We start from the raw sequence: 18,435 nt of genomic DNA on the forward strand, positions 1-18,435 counted from the left end.
AGTGTCCTTCCTATCTCAGATACCCCTCCATTCTGATCCCAGTGTCCTTCCTATCTCAGATACCTCTCCATTCTGATCCCAGTGTCCTTCCTATCTCAGATACCCCTCCATTCTGATCCCAGTGTCCTTCCTATCTCAGATACCTCTCCATTCTGATCCCAGTGTCCTTCCTATCTCAGATACCCCTCCATTCTAAAGCCTTGTCGTCTTTACCCGCCAAATATTACCCACTTCCAACCCTCAGAGGGAGACAATAGCTCTAAGCCTCCACTCTCTACCTCTCAACACTACAAACAGCTGGATGAACTCAGCAGGTCGGGCAGCATCCGTTGAAAGGAGATGTCAACGTTTCGGGCCGTGACCCTTGGCAGGAGGAGTGAATTTGAAAAGGGTGGCGGAGGAGGGGAGAGAGAAACAGCGAGTGAAAGGTGAAACTTGCGGGAGGGGCGAAGCAAAGAGCTGGGAAGTTGGTCGGTGAAAGAGGCAGAGGCCATGGGAGACAGAAAGAGGAGGAGCGCCAGAGGGAGGCGATGGGCAGGAAAGGAGGTAAGGTGAGGATTATGTGCTAGACGCGGAGGCTGGTGGGCGGATAATTCTCCCAAACTTCCGCCACCACCAAGCACATCTTTCCCTCCCGCCTGACACTTATCCTTGCAAGCGGAACAAGTGCCCCCACACCTCCTACATCACTACCATTCAGGGTCCCAAAACAGTCCTTCCAGGTGAGGCGACACTTCACCTGTGAGTCCGGTGCGGCCTCCTGCTTGTCGGCGAGACCCGACATAGATCGTTTCGCCGTGCACCTTCTCCCAGTGGCCACCCATTTTAATTCCACTTCCCATTCCCATTCCGACGAGTTTCAGCTACCGCCTGGCGTCCCCCACCCCCCCCCCCCCCACCTTTAAATCTACTCCTCAGCTCTTTTTTCCAGTCCTGCCGAAGGGTTTCGGCCCGAAGCGTCGACTGTACTTTTCCCCAATAATGCTGCCTGGCCTGCCGAGTTCTCCAGCATTTTGTGTGTGTTGCGAAGGCCCAAAATCTGAAATCCTGATTTCTTCAGCTGTGAGCACTTGCTGCCTGATTCAGCTCCTCCGTCCTCGTGTTTTCGTACGTCGGCAAGTCTCCTGGCTTTGTCTCCTCTTCGGATGAATAGATTTTTGACAGCAAGTGTCCTGGACAAAATCTGAAATCTTTGGCTCAAACTGGAGGTAGTTTGTCTGTAGACGAGCCGGAGAGTGAAAGACGGCGGAGGTTCCCTGCGGATCTGGGGCTGTGTCAGAATGAAAGGGATCCTCGCCGCTGAGAGGTACGAGCAGATGGACAATGACCCCGAGCGCACGGCCGAGATCCACTTTCAGCGAAAAGAACAAGGCTCTGTGACACATGTGGGTTTTGTTTACTGTTAATCGGGTTGTTGGGGGATGTGGGGCGGCACGGCTCGAGGGGCCTACATATAGTCTCCAAGAAATGAAGCCCGACCCTATCCATCCTCTCTCCGTAACTCAGTCTCCCCAGTCCCGCCAGCAGATAAATCCTCCTCGTTGGTCGAGTTCGCCCGTCGTTCAGACCTGGACAGTACTTAAAAGGAGCAACCACAGCCGACCAGCACCGCCTGTCGGAAGCAGTTACATAACAACATTGAAAAGGCACTTGAGCGGGGACATGGACAGGAAAGGTTGACACGGGAAACAGCCCAGACGGGGGTAAATGAAACTGTTTAGACCACAATCTCATTCGGCATACAGATAGTACCCCGAGAGAGAGGGATTGAGACACCGGTCAGTGTACAGATCTCCCCTGAGAGAGAGGGACTGAGAGACACCGGTCAGTGTACAGATCTCCCTGAGAGAGAGGGACTGAGAGACACTGGTCAGTGTACAGATCTCCCCTGAGAGAGAGGGACTGAGAGACACTGGTCAGTGTACAGATCTCCCCCTGAGAGAGAGGGACTGAGAGACACCGGTCAGTGTACAGATCTCCCCCTGAGAGAGAGGGACTGAGAGACACTGGTCAGTGTACAGATCTCCCCTGAGAGAGAGGGACTGAGAGACACCGGTCAGTGTACAGATCTCCCCTGAGAGAGAGGGACTGAGAGACACCGGTCAGTGTGCAGATCTCCCCTGAGAGAGAGGGACTGAGAGACACCGGTCAGTGTACAGATCTCTCCTGAGAGAGAGGGACTGAGAGACACCGGTCAGTGTACAGATCTCCCCTGAGAGAGAGTGACTGAGAGACACCGGTCAGTGTACAGATCTCCCCTGAGAGAGAGGGACTGAGAGACACCGGTCAGTGTACAGATCTCCCCCTGAGAGAGAGGGACTGAGAGACACCGGTCAGTGTACAGATCTCCCCCTGAGAGAGAGGGACAGAGAGAAACCGGTCAGTGTACAGATCTCCCCTGAGAGAGAAGGACTGAGAGACACTGGTCAGTGTACAGATCTCCCCTGAGAGAGAAGGACTGAGAGACACTGGTCAGTGTACAGATCTCCCCTGAGAGAGAAGGACTGAGAGACACTGGTCAGTGTACAGATCTCCCCTGAGAGAGAAGGACTGAGAGACACTGGTCAGTGTACAGATCTCCTCAGAGGCATTCAGGATATTTACTTTGTGGTTAGTGTAATGCTGTGACATTGAAAGAGGAACTCAGAGTGTGAAAGCATTCATACATGGCGACATTAATCCGCTGATCTAACAGTTTCTTTCACGCCCAAACGCTCATCCGCTACAGTAACCGCCTGCCGGAAGTCGTGGGAGGAGGTGAGTCGGAGAGGGTCTGAGTGTAGAGGGTTTTGCCCTCCAGTATCCTCAGTTGGACAGACTTGGAATCACTGGCGAAGAGAGAAGCTGGCTGGATGCGTACTGTCTGTTCGCCAGATCCTCAGCACCTCGCACAGAAAACTACGGCGGTAAGTCTGACAGTTCAAACTGGAACAGGAAATGTTGGTTACAATCTGCAGCGGGAGGACAAGCACCTGTTTACTGTGTATCCATCTTTGCCGAGTTATCTGTGCGAGAGAGTCGGTGTGCAGATCCCGCCCCGAGAAACACCGAGTGTACAGATCTCCCCCTGAGAGAGAGGGACTGAGAGACACCGGTCAGTGTACAGATCTCCCCCTGAGAGACACCGATCAGTGTACAGATCTCCCCTGAGAGAGAGGGACTGAGAGACACCGGTCAGTGTACAGATCTCCCCCTGAGAGAGAGGGACTGAGAGACACCGGTCCGTGTACAGATCTCCCCCTGAGAGAGAGGGACTGAGAGACACTGGTCAGTGTACAGATCGCCCCTGAGAGAGAGGGACTGAGAGACACCGGTCAGTGTACAGATCTCCCCCTGAGAGAGAGGGACTGAGAGACACTGGTCAGTGTACAGATCTCCCCCTGAGAGAGAGGGACTGAGAGACACCGGTCAGTGTACAGATCTCCCCCTGAGAGAGAGGGACTGAGAGACACTGGTCAGTGTACAAATCTCCACTGAGAGAGAGGGACTGAGAGACACCGGTCAGTGTACAGATCTCCCCCTGAGAGAGAGGGACTGAGAGACACTGGTCCGTGTACAGATCTCCCTGAGAGAGAGGGACTGAGAGAAACCAGTCAGTGTACAGATCTCCCCCTGAGAGAGAGGGACTGAGAGATACCGGTCAGTGTACAGATCTCCCCCTGAGAGAGAGGGACTGAGAGATACCGGTCAGTGTACAGATCTCCCCCTGAGAGAGAGGGACTGAGAGATACCGGTCCGTGTACAGATCTCCCCCTGAGAGAGAGGGACTGAGAGACACCGGTCAGTGTACAGATCTCCCCTGAGAAAGAGGGACTGAGAGACACCGGTCCGTGTACAGATCTCCCTGAGAGAGAGGGACTGGGAGACACCGGTCCGTGTACAGATCTCCCCTTGAGAGAGGGGGACTGAGAGACACTGGTCAGTGTACAGATCTCCCCTTGAGAGAGAGGGGGACTGAGAGACACTGGTCAGTGTACAGATCTCCCCTTGAGAGAGAGGGGGACTGAGAGACACTAGTCAGTGTACAGATCTCCCCTTGAGAGAGAGGGGGACTGAGAGACACTGGTCAGTGTACAGATCTCCCCCTGAGAGAGAGGGACTGAGAGACACTGGTCAGTGTACAGATCTCCCCTTGAGAGAGGGGGACTGAGAGACACTGGTCAGTGTACAGATCTCCCCTTGAGAGAGAGGGGGACTGAGAGACACTGGTCAGTGTACAGATCTCCCCTTGAGAGAGAGGGACTGAGAGACACCGGTCAGTGTACAGATCTCCCCCTGAGAGAGAGGGGGACTGAGAGACACTGGTCAGTGTACAGATCTCGCCTGAGAGAGAGGGGGACTGAGAGACACGCGGTTGTGGGGGGAGAGCGGGGCAGTGGGATTACTTTGTAGACTGTGAGAGAATTTCTTGGAGACTAATTTACAAGGCTTCCTCTGAGATCTGCAAAGTGAAGCTTTGGAGTAAGGATTTCCAACCCAGGATCCACGGACCCTCGGCCAATGGTAGGGCTCCAACGCTTTAGAGCATCACACTGTGAATTCAGGCTCTTCGGCCCCAACAGTCCGGGCTGACCACAGCGGCCATTCAGCCAGTCCTCAGGCCTCTTTTAGATTTTCCCTCCCCAACCCTGGGAAAAGACAGTGTCTCTAAACTTGAACCTGCCGTAAGGTCCCCCCCCCCCCCATTCTCCTGTATTCTAGGGAATAAAGACGGTTTGTCTAACCTTTCTTCATAATTTTGTAAACCTCTATCAATTCTCCTCTGAACCTGCTACACTCAAGGTATCCGGCAGAAATGTTGTTGATCACCATGGGAAGAATCCTCTCCTGGTGCATCACGGTCTGCATTGCGTGTGACCACAAGTTCCACAGAGAGCTGTGGACACAGCCCAGCACATCAGGGAAACCAGCCTTCCCCCACTGACTGTCTACACTTCCCGCTGCCCCGGGAAAGCAGCCGACAGGATAAGACCCCGCCCATCCCGGAGGAAGCAAGCAGTCTGCTGAAGGCCTTTCAAAGGTTTTAAACCTTTTCAAAGCCATGGACTATGGCATTAACCAAGCGGTTTGTATCTAGTAGGCGGATGGAATACAATGTAGAGAAGTGCATGTATGGTCCATTTTGATGAAGAGGAAAGGTGAAGACTACTTTCCAAATGGGGAGAACGTTAAAAATCAGAGGTGTAAAGGGACTTGGGAGTGCATAAAGGTGAATTTGCAGGTTGAGTTGGTGGTGAGGAAGGTAATTCATTTCGAGAGGACTACAATGAACAAGCAAGGATGCGATGCTGACACTTGGTCAGACCACACTCGGAGGAGTGTCTGCTGACTCTCGGCATGTACTCATCGGAATTTAGAAGAGTGAGGGGGCATTGCGTTGAAACCTATCGAATGTTGAAAAGCCTAGACTGTGGGTTCAGAGAGGATGTTTCTTATAGTGGGAGAGTCTAGGAGCAGAGGGAAGAGCTCCGGGATTGAGGGGCGTTCCTTTAGAACAGAGATGAGGAGGAATTTCTTTAGCCAGAAGGTGGCGAATCTGTGGAATTCATTGCTACAGGCAGCTGTGGAGGTGAAATATTGGGTATCTTTAAAGCGGAGGTAGATAGGTTCTTGATTAATCAAGAAGTCAAAGGTTACAGAGAGAAAACAAGAGGTGGGGTTGAGAGGGATAATAAATCAGCCATGATGGAATGGCGGAGCAGGCTTGATGGGCCTCGATAGTTCTTTCTACTCTTATGTCCTGTGGTCTTATGGAATTCTTCTCCCCTCTTAGATTCAGGGGTGGATAGGGGGGTGGGAGAAGAGAAAATGTCTGAAATTTGGTACAGATATTATTAAGAGTTTGCTACCAGACAGCCAACAGCAGCAATACTGCCGAGTGAAACAAAAAGACAGCGAACCACAGGAAGCTGGAAACTCTCAGTACGTCACCAAGTTTCTGTATTCATCTATTAGTTGGAGTTGATGTGTCCAACTTTTGCTGTTTTTTTAAAGGTAATTCTGCTGATTTTGCTAACTTCACGTAGGATAGGACTGGCGAACTGGGTAAATTCTATATTCTCTGTGTCACTGCCCCTGCTAATGCAAGGGATAACCAATCATTGCTGGTCCCTCTCAACACTTTCTTCTTCTCCCCCCTCCACAATGTTCCCCCTCTCCCCCAATGTCCTCCCTCTCCTCCATGTTCCCCTCTCTCCCCCACATTCTCCATCTCTCACCCCCATGTTCCCCATCTCTCTCCCCCACATTCCCCTATCTCTCACCCCATCGTTTCCACATCTCTCTCCCCCACATTCCCCCATCTCTCACCCCCACATTTCCCCGTCTCTCTCCCCCACGTTCCCCATCTCTCTCCCCCACGTTCCCCATCTCTCTTCCCCCACGTTCCCCATCTCTCTCCCCCCACATTCCCCATCTCTCCCCCATGTTCCCCCATATGCCCCCACATACCCACCTCTCCCTCTTTCTCCCTTGCCCACCCACGTTCGCTGTTTCTCTCCTCTCACCCCGCCTTCCCTCTCGTGTTCCACCATTCTCGCTCTCTCACACACCTCACTCAGGACCAGCATCTTGTTTCACTTTATCCGATTCAGGAACAGCTTCTTCCCCTCTGAACCCATAAACACTGCCTCATTAGTCCCATTTGTTAAACAATTTTTAATTTGTAATTTATACTAAATTTACATGTTGGCATGCAGAGCTGCCGCAAGAAAAAACACAACTTCCACAGCATATTTCAGTGACAATAATCTGACGCTGATGTCTCTCTCTTTCCCCACTTCCCCGACTCTGTGATTCTCTCCCTTGCTCAGTCCCCCTTCCTCCTGTCACCGTGTCTCTCCCTCCCTCTTTCTCTCCCCCTCTCTGTCTCTCTCCAGCCCACCACACTCCCTCTCTCCAACATTGACAACCGCCCCCAGTGGGAGCCCCTGAGCGAACTGCCACGATGCCCGGGGAGAGGGGTCTGGTCTGCCTGGTGACCGGAGGCTGTGGGTTTCTGGGGAAGCATCTGGTGCGACTGCTGGCAGAGCGCAGCAAGGAGCTGAGGGAGATCAGGGTGCTCGACCTGGTGTTGGACAGGGAGCTGGAGACTCTGAGCACAGGTAGGGACTGGCATAAAGCTGCGGAGAGAGGCTGGGACCAGGGCTGTGGGCAGCGGGAGGGGGAGACGGTTGGCTTGGAGCTTTGGGGAGAGATCGTGACAGGGTATTAGTTTGGTGGCTGACACAGGATTGTGGAGAGTGTGGGGGGACAATGGGATTCGTTTGGGGACCGAGATGAGATGGGCTGTTGGGGGAAGAGTGGGGTCAGTGGGATTAGTTTGGGGTCGTAACAGGGTTTTGGAATTGAAATTCAATTTTAATTTACTGTCTCCCCTTTGCCATCCTCCCCCATTTGCTTAACCTACCTTTGCTCTCCTCCACTGTCCCTTCCTCTTCCACCCCCTCCCCGTCTCCGTCTTTACCCCTCCACATCTTTCTATCCCTGGCTGTCTCCCTCTCCTTCCTCCTCCCACTCCTACTCATTACTCTCCCCCTCCCCTATCCCACTCTCCACTTGTTCTCTCCTGTAGCCTCTCTCAGGGTGTCTCTGATGCAGGGGGATATCACCTCCCATGGGGTCATGGCCCACGCCGTCGAGGGGGCTGACTTGGTCTTCCACCTCGCCAGTGTCATCGACTTCCTGGGGCTCATCCCCGAGTCCCAAATCCTCTCCGTCAACGTACAAGGTAAGGCTGGAGGGGGGGGGGTGGTTGTCTGTCCCTCCACAATGTTCCCACCCGCCTTGACATTCCCTCCGTCCTCGACACCCCTTCTGCATCCCTCCATCCCTCGGTGCTTCCTCTCCGATGAAGGGCCTCAGCCCGAGATGTCGACTGTTTACCCTTTTCCATAGGTGCTGCCTGGCCTGCTGAGTTCCTCCAGCACTTTCTGTGTGTCTCTTCCTCCCTCCTCATCACCCCTCCCATAGCACTTTTCCCTCCATCTCTGTCCTTGCTCCCCTGATACTTTGGCCTGAACGTCTGGGGCTTTGTGCAGCTCTGTCAGAGGAACCTCTACCAGGGAGTTAACCACCAGAGCGTCATGGGCAGCTCTGCCTGGGGACCCTGGGCAGCTCCGCCAGGGGGCCATGAATAGCTCCATCAGGGCCCAGCTCCACCAGGGGACCATGGGCAGCTCCACCAGGGCCCAGCTCCGCCAGAGGGCAGCTCCACCAGGGCCCAGCTCTACCAGGGGACCATGGGCAGCTCCACCAGGGCCCAGCTCTACCAGGGGACCATGGGCAGCGCCACCAGGGCCCAGCTCTGCCAGGGGACCATGGGCAGCTCCACCAGGGCCCAGCTCCGCCAGAGGGCAGCTCCACCAGGGCCCAGCTCTACCAGGGGACCATGGGCAGCGCCACCAGGGCCAAGCTCTACCAGGGGACCATGGGCAGCTCCACCAGGGCCCAGCTCCGCCAGAGGGCAGCTCCACCAGGGCCCAGCTCTACCAGGGGACCATGGGCAGCTCCACCAGGGCCCAGCTCCGCCAGAGGGCAGCTCCACCAGGGCCCAGCTCTACCAGGGGACCATGGGCAGCGCCACCAGGGCCCAGCTCTGCCAGGGGACCATGGGCAGCTCCACCAGGGGCCCAAGGGAAGCTTCAGCAGAGGGCTGCTCTCTCAGCAATCCACTGGCAGACCCATCAGGGGGCCATGAAAGACTGGCAGGAGGTCATTGGCAGCACCAGCAGGGGCAGCTGCACCAGGGGGGCTGCAGGCAGCTTTGCAGGGTCCCAGTTCCATCATAATGCAGCTTCACCAGGCAGCTGTGGGCTGTTGCCTGTTGGAAGGGAGGGAGAACGCCACCAGGGGGCCGTGGGCAGCTCCCACAAGCAGTGTGGCATCGAGAGGAGGCTGGAGAGACCGTGGCACCACCCTGGATAACTTTGTGTCCACAGGGACCCAGAGCGTGATTGATGCCTGTGTGCAGCACGATGTCCCGACCCTGGTCTACACCAGCAGCATGGAGGCAGTGGGACCTAACTCCAAGTGGCAGCCATTCCACAGGTGGGATGTCATGCCTGAGTCATCATCCTCCCCACCCCTCTTCCCACTCGCCCACCTTCTCCCCCTTCCCTTCCCACACTCTCCTCCTGCCACCCTGTTCCTTCCCTCTCCCCTCCCTACCCCCTCCCCTCCTTCACCTGTGACCTGTTCCCTCTCCCTCTCACTTTCCCTCTCCCTGCCACCTTCCATCTCTAGGTCTCCCTCTCCTTCCCCCCTTCTCTGCCTTATATCCCTCCCTTCCCCCCTCCCATTCCCACTCTCTCCTTGTCCCCTCCCTCTCTCTCCCACTCACCCTCCCCACAGTAGTCACTGTTGTGCCAATGTTTTCTCTCCCCCAGAGGGAATGAGGACACGGTTTACGAATTTGCCCCTGCTTCAGTCTACGCAAAGTCAAAATCCCAGGCCGAAGAACTCATTCGCGGAGCAAACGGGATGAAGGTGAGTGTGGGGGGGGGGGGCAGCGAAATGCTAAATCCTCGCTGTTACAATGGCCCCTAATGGGGGAGACACTCTCACCAACACTGGTAATAGAAAAGAGTCTCTCTTGGTAACAGGAGAGACCCTCTGTAGCAGGGGTAATGGGAGAGAGAGAGACTCCCTCTGTAACAGGGAAAATGGGAGAGAGAGAGACTCCCTCTGTAACAGGGGTAATGGGGAGAGAGAGAGACTCCCTCTGTAACAGGGGTAATAGGAGAGAGAGAGACTCCCTCTGTAACAGGGGTAATAGGGGAGAGAGGGACTCCCTCTGTAATGGGGTAATGGGGAGACCCTCTGTAACAGGGGTAATAGGGGAGAGAGGGACTCCCTCTGTAACAGGGGTAATGGGGAGACCCTCTGTAACAGGGGTAATAGGGGAGAGAGAGACTCCCTCTGTAACAGGGGCAATGGGGAGACCCTCTGTAACAGGGGTAATAGGGGAGAGAGAGACTCCCTCTGTAATGGGGTAATGGGGAGACCCTCTGTAACAGGGGTAATAGGGGAGAGAGAGACTCCCTCTGTAACAGGGGCAGTGGGGAGAGAGAGACTCCCTCTGTAACAGGGGCAATGGGAGAGAGAGAGACTCCCTCTGTAACGGGGTAATAGGGGAGAGAGGGACTCCCTCTGTAACAGGGGCAATGGGAGAGAGAATCCCTCTGTAACAGGGGCAGTGGGGAGAGAGAGACTCCCTCTGTAACAGGGGTAATAGGGGAGAGAGAGACTCCCTCTGTAACAGGGGCAATGGGAGAGAGAATCCCTCTGTAACAGGGGCAGTGGGGAGAGAGAGACTCCCTCTGTAACAGGGGTAATAGGGGAGAGAGAGACTCCCTCTGTAACAGGGGCAATGGGAGAGAGAATCCCTCTGTAACAGGGGCAGTGGGGAGAGAGAGACTCCCTCTGTAACAGGGGTAATAGGGGAGAGAGAGACTCCCTCTGTAATGGGGTAATAGGGGAGAGAGGGACTCTCTCTGTAATAGGGGCAATGGGAGAGAGACTCCCTCTGTAACAGGGGTAATAGGGGAGAGAGGGACTCCCTCTGTAACAGGGGCAATGGGAGAGAGACTCGTTCTGTAACAGGGGCAATGGGGAGAGACCCTCTGTAACAAGGGTAATGGGAGAGAGACTCCATCTGTAACAGGGGTAATGGGAGAGAGACTCCGTCTGTAACAGGGGTAATGGGGGAGAGACTCCCTCTTTAATGTGGGAGCATCACCTTGTTTCGGTGAAGAGTCTTGACCCGAAATGTTGACCACCCGTTTCTGTCCAGAGAAACTTCCCGACCTGCTGAGTTTGCCAACTCTTTGTGCATTGGACAGACTCAGTTTGTGCTGTCTGGATCACTGGAGGTTGAGGGAGACCCCAACAGAGAGGCATAGACAGACAGAATCTTTCTCCCCGCAGGGCCGCAGGGTCTAATGCCAGAGAACATGCATGTAAGGTGAGGGGGGGGAGGCAAGTTTCTTCGCCAAGAGCAGTGGGTGCCTGGGGTGGTGAAGGCTGATGCAGCGGAAGCATTGGAGAGTCTCTAAGACAGATACGTGGATGTATCAGCACTGGAGGGATGTGGACAGAGAAAGCTGGTTTAATTTGGCTCCTGTCTTATATTGTTCTGTGGGCTAGCATACGTTCAGTGGGCCAAAGGATCTGTTTCCACACAGTCGCCATGTGCTACTGGGATGAGTGTGGGGGTGCGGTTGTAGTTCCTATCATATCGACCACCTCGTTCTGACACCTCTCTCACCCCTTCCTCTCACCCCCATTCACTCCTCTCTCACCCCCATTCACTCCTCTCTCACCCCTTCACTCCTCTCTCACCCCCCATTCACTCCTCTCTCGCCCCTCCTCTCACCCCATTCACTCCTCTCTCGCCCCCTCCTCTCACCCCATTCACTCCTCTCTCGCCCCTCCTCTCACCCCATTCACTCCTCTCTCGCCCCCTCCTCTCACCCCATTCACTCCTCTCTCGCCCCCATCCTCTCACCCCATTCACTCCTCTCTCGCCCCTCCTCTCACCCCATTCACTCCTCTCTCGCCCCCTCCTCTCACCCCATTCACTCCTCTCTCGCCCCCTCCTCTCACCCCATTCACTCCTCTCTCGCCCCTCCTCTCACCCCATTCACTCCTCTCTCACCCCCATTCACTCCTGTCACCCCTTTCTTCACCTCCCACCTTCCCCTCTCCCCCTCTGCCCTCTTCTCCCTCCTCACCCTCTCCCTGCCCCAATGTCCCTTTTCCCTCCCCCCCCCAACACACAGACAGCATCCGGGAAGACCCTCTTCACCCTGGCTCTGCGTCCGCTCGGTTCCTACGGGGAAAACTTCCCCCTGCTCTGCAACCTGGTGGAAAGAGCGTCCCGCTGCAGGGGGCACCTCTTCCGCTTCTCCTCCGCAGACGCCTGCCTGGGGCGCGTCTATGTGGGTGAGTCCGTGTTCCGCAGTGGAGGGGGGAGAGTAGCTGACGGGTCTCGCTGGGGATTCTGGTGGATCAGGAAGGGGTATTGGGAGAGGAAGGGTTCCGTGGATCTCTCTGAGGGTGCAGGCAGAACACGAGGGCTAGTAGAGAGGGAGGGGGCCAATTGGTCTTACTGGTGGAGGTAAAACAGGAGGGTTAGTAGAGAGGGAGGGGCTGATGGGTCTCAGTTTGGGCACAGGTGAAATGGAAGGGGCTAGGCAGTTGCAGAGGGAGTGAGTGGTACACCTATAGTAGGAGGAGGGAGACAGATCAGCCTCAGCACTCACCCGGGAGAGTGGATAATGGGGAAGAAAGCGGCTGAATGGCCTGTCAGGACATCAGGTCTCTCTGAACTGGGGAGGGTTCTAGCAGAACATCAGAGGGGTGGGAGGGCCTAATCAGTATACTAGTGGAATGGAAGTGGGGGAAGGACCAAAATCGCCTCTTAGGACATTGGGGTAGCAGGCATCACTGGGGCCGAACTCCTGGCAGGTAGATCAGGAGTTTAGGTGTCCTCAGTGGGGCGGAATGGCCTCTTGCGAACTGACAGACCAGAAAAGGGATAGCAGGCAATGGGGGGCATAACAGCATTTCTAATGGGGCAGGTCGGTGGTAGTGGTGGGGGAGGGGTTGCGCTGATCCTCAGAACGAGAGAGCAGTGAAGGGACCCAATAGGCCTCCGTGCGGTGGGACAGTGAGTGTCCGGCCGAGGGAGAGGGGGAGCTGAATGGCTTTGGAGTGGTCAGCCAGGCTCTGACCCTTGCTCACGTCTCCAACCCTCCAGGAAACGTGGCCTGGATGCACCTGCTGGCTGCCCGCGCCCTGCGGGAGAAGCCCGGTCTGGTGGGCGGACAGGTCTACTATTGTTATGACGACTCTCCGGACAAGAGCTTCCTCGACTTTTACATGGAGTTCCTAGCGCCCTGCGGGGTGAAGTTGGTCGGCCGGCTGCGGCCCGTCCTCCCCTTCTTCCTGGTCTTCCTGCTGGCTCTCCTGGTCGAGCTCGTCAGCCTCGCCCTCAGCCCCTTCTGCACCTTCGCCCCCGTACTCAACCGCTACACCTTGCTCATGTCCTGCTCAACCTTCACGGTACGGACCAGCAAAGCCGCCCGTCACTTCGGCTACCGGCCGCTCTACACCTGGGAGCAGTCCCGGGCTCGAACCATACGCTGGCTGCAGAGCCTGGCCCGGCCCGGCCAGTCTTCATGAGCTCTGATCCGCTCCACGGTTTGCTTCAGAATCCCTCTGCAATGATCCGTTTCACGTTTTACATCAAACCCTCAGTGCTGATGTGCTGCGCGTTTACATCGGACTCGCTCTGCTTTAATCCACTCTATGGTTAACATCAGACTCTTACCCTCCCCTCTGCACATCTCCCTCTCTCATTCCCTTGTCATCTCCGTGCTGATCCGCTCCATGTTTTACATCGGACTCGCTCTGCTTTAATCCACTCTATGGTTAACATCAGACTCTTACCCTCCCCTCTGCACATCTCCCTCTCTCATTCCCTTGTCATCTCCGTGCTGATCCGCTCCATGTTTTACATCGGACTCGCTCTGCTTTAATCCACTCTATGGTTAACATCAGACTCTTACCCTCCCCTCTGCACTTCTCCCTCTCTCATTCCCTTGTCATCTCCGTGCTGATCCGCTCCATGTTTTACATCGGACTCGCTCTGCGTCGATCTGCTCCGTCTCTGCAACTTTACATTCCGTCTCTCCGTGCTGAGCCGCCCCGGGTTTTACCTCAGACTCTTTCTGCAAAGACGCGCTCCAAGTTTTATATTGGACTCGCTTTGCATAAACCCACTCCATGGTTTACATCAGACTCTCACCCTCCCTTCTGCACGTCACCCTCCCCATTTCCTTCATCCCATCCGCCTCCCACATTCCCTATCTCCCTCGCAACCCCCAATTTCCCTCACTGCTACCCCATCCCATACTCCCCTCTCCCCACCTCCCTTCCCCTGCCCCATGCGGTGACTCATTGCTCAGCGCTGAGTTGATTTTGGATTCTGTGTTCTGGCTGGACTTTAATACAACGAAAAGGGCATTGTCCTCAGCTCCGTGCGCATCACGTCAATGACCTTCTGAGGCATCTCCTTCCCTCTGCTTCTCCGTTTCCCTTCCCCTCTCTCCCTCCCTCCGTCCCTTCCCCTCCTCTCTCCCTCCATCCCTTCCCCTCCCTCTCCACATCCCTCCCCTTCCCTCTCCCTCCCTCCATCCCTTCCCCGCTCCCTCCCTCCCCTCCCTCTCTCCATCCCTGTCCCTCCCTCCCTCTCTCCATCCCTGTCCTTCCCTCCCTCCCTCTCCTTCCCTCTCTCCCTCCCTCCATCCCTTCCCCTCCCCTTCCCTCTCTCCCTCCATCCCTTCCCCTCCCCTCTCCATACCTCTCTCCCTCCATCCATCCCCTTCCCTCTATCCCTCCCTCCCACCCCTCTCCAGCTACTCTCCATTTCCTCTCTCCCACTCCCATACATCTCCCACCGTATCTCCTCAATTCCCTCCGCATCCCGTGACCACAGCAGATATTCATTCAGCCGAGTTCTGAATGAAGACCGGAAGAGATGATCAGTTGTGTACAGAGCACAGGCCGGGACTGGCCGCTCGAAGGTGTGGTGACCACGAGAGGGTCTGGCCCGGTCATCTCTGAGCCGCCGTGACCGAGTCAAGACATTTCCACAACCGACGGCTGTGGCCAAATGGAACCGGTTCGATTCTGAGTCACAGCCCCCACAGTGGTGAGGTGAGAGTCTGTGCCCAGAAACGTTCAGACCACCCGTGTCCCAGCCAAGGGTGTGGCCCGCTGTAGATGTATATTGAATGAATGCCAAGGAAGTGCTATTGCGTCGATATTGAACTGAACGGTGCCATTGTGACTTTTGAAATTGTATTGCATGATCTCTGATCTCACAGGTATAAAAAAATGACATATACATGATTTTCGGAGACCCCAAATGAGAGGGCCTCCAGCGTACTGTTTGTTGTTACATTAACATGTCTCTCTCCGGTGACTCGGTTTGAAGTCACAACACTTCCCTCTCCCTCCGTCCCTCCCTCCGCCCTCTCCGTCACTCCCTCCCACCCTCCCCCTTCTCCGTCTGTCCGTCCCTCCCGCCCTCCCCTTCTCCCTCCCTCCCCCTCTCCGACCCACCCCACTGTCCTCCCTTCCCTTCTACTCACACCCCTTCCTTCATCCCTCTTCATCACATCCTCCCCCTTCTGCTCTACATCCCTTCCTTTACCCCTCCCCCTTTCTTCCATCCCTCTAATCTTCCCCACTCTCTCCTGCTCCTCGCCTCTCATCGCTATTTCCATTCTTGTCTCTCTTCCCACCTCTTTCATCCCTCCCTCCCTCACTGCTCCAGTTCTCCATACTAACCTCCCACCTTACTCCCCTTTCCCTCATCTTCCTCCTCCTCACTTTCTGCCGCACCATCTCCCTCAGTACATCTCCCCCTCAACTTCCATCTCACCTCCCTCACTACCTATCTCCCACCCTCCTTTTCTCCTCATCTCCCTCCCCCTCTCACTCACTGCATTACTTTCACCTCCTCACCTTCTGCCTCACTACATCTCCCCCTCTCCCCCTCCTCAACTTCCATCCCACCACCTCCCTCACCATCTCTCTTCCCCCATCCTCATCCTCCAACAGGGTTTTGGGATTGAAATTCAATTTTAATTTACTGTCTCCATCTCCCTCCATTCCTCCCATCCCTCCCTCCATCTGCCTGCGGGATCTTACTTTGCACAAATGAGGGTTTCCGCCTCTGAGAGGGGACTTGCAGGGAGTACGCCCCCTCCCAGGGAGGCTACGGGGTGGAGGAATTTCTCTCTATGGACATTCTGTGGGATCGTCTGCTCCTGTTGAAGACTGCAAGTGAACTTGTGCTGCGAGAGACCAAACCAGGGGAAAAGTAATGCAATATTCCTTGGGATTCCTGGGAATCTCCATCCGCATGGCCACTCAAAGTGAGGAGGCTTGTTCTGGGTGAGAATCCCCGACACCATCTACTGAGAAAGTGAAAGAGAGGGGCAACCTCGGAAAATATCAACCCATGTTATCCCTTCTGTGGGAAGCTCCCGATCCTCAGCCAAGTTGGCAGCTTAGGCAGCAGAACAGAGTAAGATCCCAGAAACATAGTGGGTGGTCCCCAGATTTCGTTTCCCATGAGAGGTGGGTGGAGTGGGGGGTGGGGGGGAGAGACCGGCCAGTGTTAGTCCAAAGATTCCTTCATTCCCGGATCAAGAGTTCTGAAACATAGAAACTTCCCCCCCCCCCTCCCCCGCCCAGCCCCTGAGTCTCCCCAGGGTCCATCACTCGCTCAAGAGAAAGGTGCAGAGCAGAAGGGCAAGGAGGCTAGCAGAAGGGAGGATGGGCATGCCCCTGACTTGCTCTGCCCCGTTGATGCACCCATTGGGAGCAAATATGGATCCATTTTCTGGGAACACGAACTGGAGGTTATTCACTGTCGCCTGGATCCACTGGGAGAAGGCGGCCACATCGGTGTAGACTCCGGGGCGGGTGGGTCTTCCGCAGCCTTCTCCAAAGCTCACGATACCCACCTGTGTCCAGACCCCGTTGACAGAAAACATGAGGGGTCCGCCTGAGTCCCCCTGTGAGGGATGGGAATCTGGAGTGAGATCTAGAGGCAGTATTCCACACCGTCCCATCACACACTCCCGGGGTCAGACACAGAGTGAAGCTCCCTCCACACCGTCCCATCACACACTACTGGGGTCAGACACAGAGTGAAGCTCCCTCTGCACCGTCCCATCACACACTCCCGGGGTCAGACACAGAGTGAATCTACCATCGCTCACTCCCAGGGTCAGACACAAAGTGAAGCTCCCTCCACACCATCCCATCACACATTCCTGAGTCAGACACAGAGTGAAGCTCCCTCCACACCGTCCCATCACACACTCCTGAGTCAGACACAGAGTGAAGCTCCCTCCTCACCGTCCCATCACAGACTCCCGGGGTCAGACACAGAGTGAATCTCCTTCCACACCGTCCCATCACACACTCCCAGGGTCAGACACAGAGTGAAACTCCCTCCACACCGTCCCATCACACACTCCCGGGGTCAGACACAGAGTGAAGCTCCCTCCACACACTCCCATCACACACTCCCGGGGTCAGACACAGAGTGAAGCTCCCTCCACACACTCCCATTACACACCCCCGGGGTCAGACACAGAGTGAAGCTCCCTCCACACACTCCCATCACACACACCCGGGGTCAGACACAGAGTGAAACTCCCTCCACACCGTCCCTTCACACACTCCCGGGGTCAGACACAGAGTGAAGCTCCCTCCACACACTCCCGGGGTCAGACACACAGTGAAGCTCCCTCCACACTGTCCCATCACACACTCCCAGGGTCAGACACACATTGAAGCTCCCTCCACACTGTCCCATCACACACTCCCAGGGTCAGACACAGAGTGAAGCTCCCTCCACACACTCCCATCACACACTCCCGGGGTCAGACACAGAGTGAAGCTCCCTCCACACCATCCCATCACACACTCCCGGGGTCAGACACAGAGTGAATCTCCCTCCTCACTGTCCCATCACACACTCCCGGGGTCAGACACAGAGTGAAACTCCCTCCACACCATCCCATCACACACTCCCGGGGTCAGACACAGAGTGAATCTCCCCCCACACCGTCCCATCACACACTCCCGGGGTCAGACACAGAGTGAAGCTCCCTCCACACCGTCCCATCACACACACCCGGGGTCAGACACAGAGTGAAGCTCCATCCACACCGTCCCATCACACACTCCCGGGGTCAGACACAGAGTGAAGCACCCTCCACACCGTCCCATCACACACACCCGGGGTCAGACACAGAGTGAAGCTCCCTCCACACACTCCCGGGGTCAGACACAGAGTGAAGCTCCCTCCACACAGTCCCATCACACACACCCGGGGTCAGACACAGAGTGAAGCTCCCTCCACACCGTCCCATCACACACTCCCGGGGTCAGACAGAGAGTGAAGCTCCCTCCACACCGTCCCATCACACACACCCGGGGTCAGACACAGAGTGAAGCTCCCTCCACACCGTCCCATCACACACTCTCCTGGGGTCAGACAGAGTGAAGCTCCCTCCACACCGTCCCATCACACACTCCCGGGGTCACACACAGAGTGAATCTCCCCCCACACCGTCCCATCACACACTTCCGGGGTCAGACACAGAGTGAATCTCCCCCCACACCGTCCCATCACACACTCCCGGGGTCAGACACAGAATGAAGCTCCCTCCACACCGTCCCATCACACACTCCCGGGGTCAGACACAGAGTGAAGTTCCCTCCACACCGTCCCATCACACACTCCCGGGGTCAGACACAGAGTGAAGCTCCCTCCACACCGTCCCATCACACACTCCCGGGGTCAGACACAGATTTAAACTCCCTCCACACCGTCCCATCACACAC

General features: G+C 55.8%; 2 protein-coding genes across 12 annotated transcripts in view; one reads left to right on the forward strand and one right to left on the reverse strand.

Moving 5' to 3' along the window:
• Nucleotides 1-442: 442 nt before the first annotated feature.
• On the forward strand, nucleotides 443-14,916 carry LOC140719335 (3 beta-hydroxysteroid dehydrogenase type 7-like). Of its 11 annotated transcripts, none has more exons than XM_073033902.1 (8): nucleotides 443-1,385; nucleotides 2,729-2,906; nucleotides 6,921-7,103; nucleotides 7,574-7,729; nucleotides 8,940-9,048; nucleotides 9,387-9,486; nucleotides 11,781-11,943; nucleotides 12,761-14,916. In XM_073033902.1, exons 3-8 carry the CDS (start codon nucleotides 6,947-6,949, stop codon nucleotides 13,183-13,185), a joined length of 1,110 nt encoding a protein of 369 aa, XP_072890003.1. In that variant the 5' UTR covers nucleotides 443-1,385; nucleotides 2,729-2,906; nucleotides 6,921-6,946; the 3' UTR covers nucleotides 13,186-14,916. The 11 variants fall into 11 exon arrangements, with proteins under 11 accessions (XP_072890003.1, XP_072889996.1, XP_072889999.1 ...); XM_073033895.1 differs by having other exon boundaries at nucleotides 444-1,385; nucleotides 2,696-2,906; nucleotides 6,813-7,103; XM_073033898.1 differs by having other exon boundaries at nucleotides 444-1,385; nucleotides 6,561-7,103.
• A 240-nt stretch (nucleotides 14,917-15,156) lies between these two features.
• Nucleotides 15,157-18,435, reverse strand: part of LOC140719404 (serine protease 27) — a 62,175-nt gene continuing 58,896 nt past the window's right edge. Inside the window, exon 4 of the mRNA XM_073034035.1 lies at nucleotides 15,157-16,592. Within this exon, the coding sequence (XP_072890136.1) occupies nucleotides 16,293-16,592 (300 nt within the window). The 3' untranslated portion in view covers nucleotides 15,157-16,292. The remainder of the gene's footprint in view (nucleotides 16,593-18,435) is intronic.

Source organism: Hemitrygon akajei, chromosome 31, assembly GCF_048418815.1.
Source record: "Hemitrygon akajei chromosome 31, sHemAka1.3, whole genome shotgun sequence".
Lineage (NCBI taxonomy): Eukaryota > Metazoa > Chordata > Chondrichthyes > Myliobatiformes > Dasyatidae > Hemitrygon > Hemitrygon akajei.